Below are 5,864 nucleotides of genomic sequence, written 5' to 3' on the forward strand. Positions count from 1 at the left end.
AGCTGCTGAAACCTCAAGCCCTGAAATGATCCAAGGAGGAAATCCTGCTTTCCTCACTCTCCACACGTAGGGTTTTATTCCCAGCATCCAAGCAGTGGGTCAGGACACCAAAGCTGAGCGGGGATGTTGAGGGAGGAGTGTAAGCGCCGTTCGGCTGGATCTGGAACGCGAGGCAGCCCCGTGTCCCCTCCCGGTGGGACGAGGCCAAAATGACGTCTGGCATCTCAGCAAATCCCGGGAACAAAGGCGGGGAGCTCGCTGCTTTTGTCCCTGCCTGCTCCGCTCAGGTTTGTTCCTCCCGCCGAATTTCGCGGCTTGGCAGGGAAAAAGGGACCGGCAGAGTTAGGGCTGCGGGGCAAGCGTAGCACAAAAAAGAGCGATTTTGGGTAAAAATCCCAGCCTGACCCACCAGAAACCCTCAGGGCTCGCCTTGCTCTAAACTGCGAGGCTGTCCCTGCTCTGTGGGAGTTTGCAGAGGGCATTTTCGGGCAGTCTCACATCGAGGAGGTTCCTCTTGACCCAGCAAAAATTGGGAAGCTGTGGCGTTCTGCCCCAGGATGCTGAGAGGGGTAAAAGCCCACAAAGCTTCCTCGTGGGTTTGCATGAATTCATGGAGGGGGGAAAAAAAAAAACAAAACAAAACCTCGCCAAAAATTCTAATCCACGCCTGTCCTGGCCCCGTGCTCCTCCAGCTGCTTCCACTCCTGGCTGCTGGGCCACGTGGATTTGGGGCTGCCTTGGAAAGGCGGTTTCCAGACCTTTGGAGGAAGTTTGTTCTTCCCGCCGTGGCTGTTCCGGTGTTTCCTGGGGATGAGGCTGTAAAGTCAGCTTTAAGCTGGTCCTTGGAGGACTTTGCTTGGCCTGGGGAGGCATCTGAGGTCATGATACGGAGCCGAGCTGCTGTGCTGCAGATGAACGGATTATTTCTCACTCCTGCATTAGGAGCTCTGTGGATTTAGCCATTTCTCCACTAGGACGCTGCTTTTATCCACCCCTCCGTCCCTCCCTCTGCACATCCCTCCATCCTCCCTCCACCCAGGAGCTCCTGGAGATGAACCCTGAGCCGCCAGACCTTGCTCCTTGTCCCAGGAGCCTGCATGCTCTGGGAAAGAACGGGCAAGGGTAGAGGGACCTGCTCCAAGGGACAGGGAGTTGGATGCTGGAGGCTGGGACAAAGCACGGGAAAACACCCAAGTGAGGCTTCTCTCCAGAAACCACTGGAGGAGCTGGTGGCAGAGGAGTGGACTGAGCACTTAGAGGGGTAATCTAGGGTGAAACATTCAGCACGGTCTGTCTTTATTCCCCTGTGCCCCTCTGCTCACCCCCATTGACCCTTTCCCGGGCTGTCACCCCTCCTGCAGCCCCGGCTTTCCCGGGGGGAAGGAATCCCATCAAATCCGCGATGCTCTTCTCCCTTACAGTTGATATCCAAATCTCAGGCTCCCCTGGGACTCACGGGCTGTTCAGCCCTAAACGATCCTGCAGTGCCTGGCCTCGTTGTCCAGTGAGGGGGATGCAAAGTCCCGGGAAGGGAGGAGAGGGGATGAAGGGGGGAAGGAGAGGGGCACAAGGACCCCCAAAGCTATTCCAGAAGCGGCCGCCGCAGTTCCGGCGCTCAGCGCAGCCTTCGGGCCGTTCCCGCATCCCAGAGGGGATGCCATTAATTATCCCAGCGGTCCCCAGGAACGGGGGCAGCCCTAATTACAGCCCCGGCCTGTTCACTTCGTTTGGGTTGGTGTCTCCACTTGTAACGCAGAAACAAAAGAACTAAGACGAGCGACGCCACCAGGAAGGAACGAGGAGGGAGGGAGGATCCGGAACGCTCCAGGAGTTGGGATGGTCTCTGCAAAGCGATTCTCCCCCTCTCGAGGTCGCCAGATTCGGCAGGAACCTCTGGCAAAAGCTGCTGCTCCAGGGTTTCGCTTTGCCTGGGTGAGGAAGGGCTAATTGGATGTAGATTAAAAGTCGCTCTTAGGGATAATCTGTGAGCGGCCGTGGAAGCGCGGGAAGGATCCCTGCGTTGGCTCTGGATGTGGATGAGGACTCCGCAGCTCTTCGTGTTCCACCAGAAAACAAACAAAAAACAAAAAACAAAAAACAAAACAAAAAAAAAAAAAAAGAAGGAAAAAAGATAGTTTGAAGCGCAAGATGAGCTGGGGGAAGGGAGATGGGATGGTGTGTGTGTTTGGGGTTGGGGGGAGCTGGGAAGAAATAATTGCCATGTCTGAAAACAGTTACTATGGCAGCAACAGTCTTCGTGCTGCCGGAGCGAAATGTTGGGGACCAGCGAGCGGTCCCTTTGTCACGTCCTCAGACACACATTTAGATGCTAATGCTGGCTTTAACCTTGGCTGCTTAACCTTGATAGGCTGGGAAGGGCGGGAGGTGGGGGAGAGAAGGCAAGGAAGGGGGGGGGGGAAGAGTATGGAAAAGATGGGTTTCCTCTCCCTAAATTTGCCACCGAATGGACTTGGCCGACTCCTCTCGGCTGCGATTAACACTGTTATTTCTGCGCTTAATATTCCGCGGAGGTCTTAACAGCTTATTTATGGGTAGCTGGCATTAGCTGCAGCATAATTCACCGCTGCGACGCTCCCATTTATCTCCATCCCCTTGGGATTGTCTCGGATGAGGCCGTTTTTGAGCACATCCCCAGGTTTGATCGGCCTGACTGTCTAATCTCGCTTTTTTTTTTTTTTTTTTTTTTTTATAACCGGAGGGGTGCAGAGGAGGGAAGTCTCCCCTTCGGACTTTTGGGGGGAGGAAGGGGCAGAAATTTTGGTGGCCTGTTTCGTTTTTCTTGAGGCTCAAAGCTGTCTCCAGCAGCGGGGATGAAGGAGGAGGGACAGGGGGGATTCCCTGGGTTGTGCTACCTGACACAACACCGAGGGCTGGAACAGCAACTCCTGCGCTCCCGGACCCGAGCGCGGGCTCCCAGCCCGAAGGTAAATACCTAAACCCCAGCCCTACGGCACGCAGATTAGCCACTAATTCTGGGAGCAGCCCGGGATGCCCTGGCTTTGGGATTATCCCTCACAGCCGCCTTTGAGAAAGCTTTTGCTGGAGGAATCCGGGCAGGAGAGATGAGAGCGGCGCCAGTGCCGCGTCTGCTGCTGGCACCGCTCGCAGAAACGACCCGATTCTTCTATTTCTGACATTTTTCCTCCCCTCTTTAGTGCTCCAGCTCCTGCAGTCGGGTCATCACCCGCAGCTTCCCCCGCTTGGAACCTCGTTGCTTTGGCGTGGCGGCGAAGCGAGACCTGAGCTCGCACCAGCCCGAAGATCAGTCGATCAGGGCAACCCCGCTGCACTGGAATATTTTCCTTTTCCAGCCCATCCAGCGCCCGTGCCTTGATTTTGGGATGGTGGTGCTGCTCACACGTGCCGAGGAGCTTTTTCTGTGCGTTGCCGGGGACGGAGCTCCCTGCGCTTTTCCCGCTGTCACCACATGGTGATGTCCCCCAAAACTGTGCCCAGTGTCACCTCCAGACACTGCCACAGGAGCTGCCTGTATTTTTTTAATGCTGGCACGTGCAGCCTTCTCTCCGTGCAAAGCCACAACACACGTTCTTGGGGTGAAGTGTGGATACGAGGAATGATCCCACTCCAGCCTGGCCAATCCTCACCGCACGCTGCAGGGGGGGAGAAGGCACCTGAAATGAAAAGCAGTATTTGCTTTCTGCAGTGCCCTTCTTTCTCTGAGCCGTTCTGGTTAAGCTGTCAGATACAGCTGATATTTATTTTCCAAATGCTGTAAGAGAGGGGATGGGTAACGCTGCAGGAACCCCCCTGCTGCTGCTTTTTGGCTCAGGAGCAAGGTCAGAAATAAATGCAGCAGCACTGGCACAGAGAAGCTGTGGCTGCCCCATCCCTGGAAGTGTTCCAGGCCAGGTTGGACGGGGTTTGGAGCAGCCTGGGCTAGTGGAAGGTGTCCCTGCCCACGGCAGGGGGTGAGACTGGGTCTGAAGTTGGAGGTAGGTCTTTAAGGGTCCCTTCCACTAGAAGCTGGGACAGCAACTCCACCACTCAGAGTGTGGTGGGCCCTGGGGGGCTGCCCAGACCCGCAGGGCTCTGAGGCTTTGGGGTGTGTTGGGGGCATTCACAACATTTACAAAACACGAGACACAAACCCCATTAACGGCAGTGATGGATTGACACCAGCCCTGGATCCAGCACAGGGTGGGTTTTCCCCTCGTGGCATCTCTGTGCTTTTGGAGCTTTTTGTCACGGCTGCAGGGGACACAGGTGCTGCATTTCCCAGCACTGCACCTCCCGGGAAAAGAGCATCGCCCTCCCGCATCCCGCTCCAATCACCACCGGCGCCAGCGGTGCCTGCAGGGCTGTGCCTGAACAATCCCCCCCCACACTTCCCTCAGCCTGGTGCAGCAGAAGGTCCCTCCTCGTGTCTCACGTGCAGTGAATAATCCTAGAATGCCAGAATCCCAGACTGGTTTGGGTGGGAAGGGACTTTGGAGTTCATCCAGCCCCACCCCTGCCACGGGCAGGGACTACCTTCCACCAGCCCAGGTTGCTCCAAACCCCGTCCAACCTGGCCTTGGACCCTTCCAGGGGTGGGGCAGCCACCCCGCGAACAACACCGTGGCTTGGCTACTATTTTTAGGGGGTTTTTTTCCTGCTTTCTGAGGCCGGCGATGATGCCGGGCATAGGGATAACCAAGCGCTCGGCACAGCAGGATGTCGCTGCCCGGGGCCCCTGAGGAGGAGCAGAAGTGGCAGCAGGAGGAGCAGTGCGGGCAGGGGCAGGTGAAGCGCGGGCAGGGGCGGTGCAGGCAGGAGGAGCAGTGCAGGCAGGAGGAGCAGTGCAGGCAGGGGCCGGTGAAGCGCGGGCAGGGGCGGTGCAGGCAGGACAGACACGGGCAGGACGGGAGGCGGGGCGGGAGGAAGGCGGCGGCGCGGCCCCTCCTCCTCCTCTTCCCCTTTCTCCTCCTCTCCCTCCTCCTCCCCTCTCTCCTCCGCCTCCTCCTGCCGGCCGGGCGGGGCGGGGGTCTCGGTGGCCGGGCTGTGCAGCCTCGTGGAGCCGAGCTGCGCCTTCCCCGCTCCCCGCCCTCCCTTCCCCGATCCCGGTCCCCGCCGCCCCAGCCGTGCCCCCGCCGCGGGCCGGCGGCGCGGGGATGGGCGCGGGGCTGTGAGCGGGGCGTGAGCCGTGGCCATGGGGAACATCTCCTCCAACATCTCCGCCTTCCAGTCCCTGCACATCGTCATGCTGGGCCTGGACTCGGCGGGCAAGACCACGGTGCTCTACCGGCTGAAGTTCAACGAGTTCGTCAACACCGTGCCCACCATCGGCTTCAACACCGAGAAGATCCGGCTGAGCAACGGGACGGCCAAGGGCATCAGCTGCCACTTCTGGGACGTGGGCGGGCAGGAGAAGCTGCGCCCGCTCTGGAAGTCCTACAGCCGCTGCACCGATGGCATCATCTACGTGGTGGACTCGGTGGACGTGGACCGCCTGGAGGAGGCCAAGACGGAGCTGCACAAGGTGACCAAGTTCGCGGAGAACCAGGGCACCCCGCTGCTCGTCATCGCCAACAAGCAGGACCTGCCCAAGTCGCTGCCGGTGGCCGAGATCGAGAAGCAGCTCGCCCTCCACGAGCTGACCCCTTCCACCACGTACCACATCCAGCCCGCCTGCGCCATCATCGGCGAGGGGCTCACGGAGGGCATGGACAAGCTCTACGAGATGATCCTCAAGCGCAGGAAGTCCCTCAAGCAGAAGAAGAAGCGGTAGAAGCCCCGCCGAGGCGGGGAGGGATGGGGGAGCAGACAAAGGAACCGAGGGGGAGACAGAACCAAAGCGATTCTTCTGGGGTTTAATTGTTATTTCCCCCGCCCCCCTTTATTTT

At 58.7% G+C, this 5,864-nt stretch overlaps 1 protein-coding gene across 1 annotated transcript; it reads left to right on the top strand.

Annotated features, from left to right (window-relative positions):
• The first annotated feature begins 5,059 nt into the window (after positions 1 to 5,059).
• ARL4C (ADP ribosylation factor like GTPase 4C) lies at positions 5,060 to 5,858 on the top strand. Its single transcript, XM_027907687.1, has one exon. The coding sequence runs from the start codon at positions 5,171 to 5,173 to the stop codon at positions 5,747 to 5,749; it is 579 nt and encodes a 192-aa protein (XP_027763488.1). The 5' UTR covers positions 5,060 to 5,170; the 3' UTR covers positions 5,750 to 5,858.
• The last annotated feature ends 6 nt before the right edge of the window (positions 5,859 to 5,864 follow it).

Source organism: Empidonax traillii, unplaced genomic scaffold (assembly GCF_003031625.1).
Source record: "Empidonax traillii isolate 1590-97213 ecotype Southwest subspecies unplaced genomic scaffold, ASM303162v1 scaffold1523:size96318, whole genome shotgun sequence".
NCBI lineage: Eukaryota > Metazoa > Chordata > Aves > Passeriformes > Tyrannidae > Empidonax > Empidonax traillii.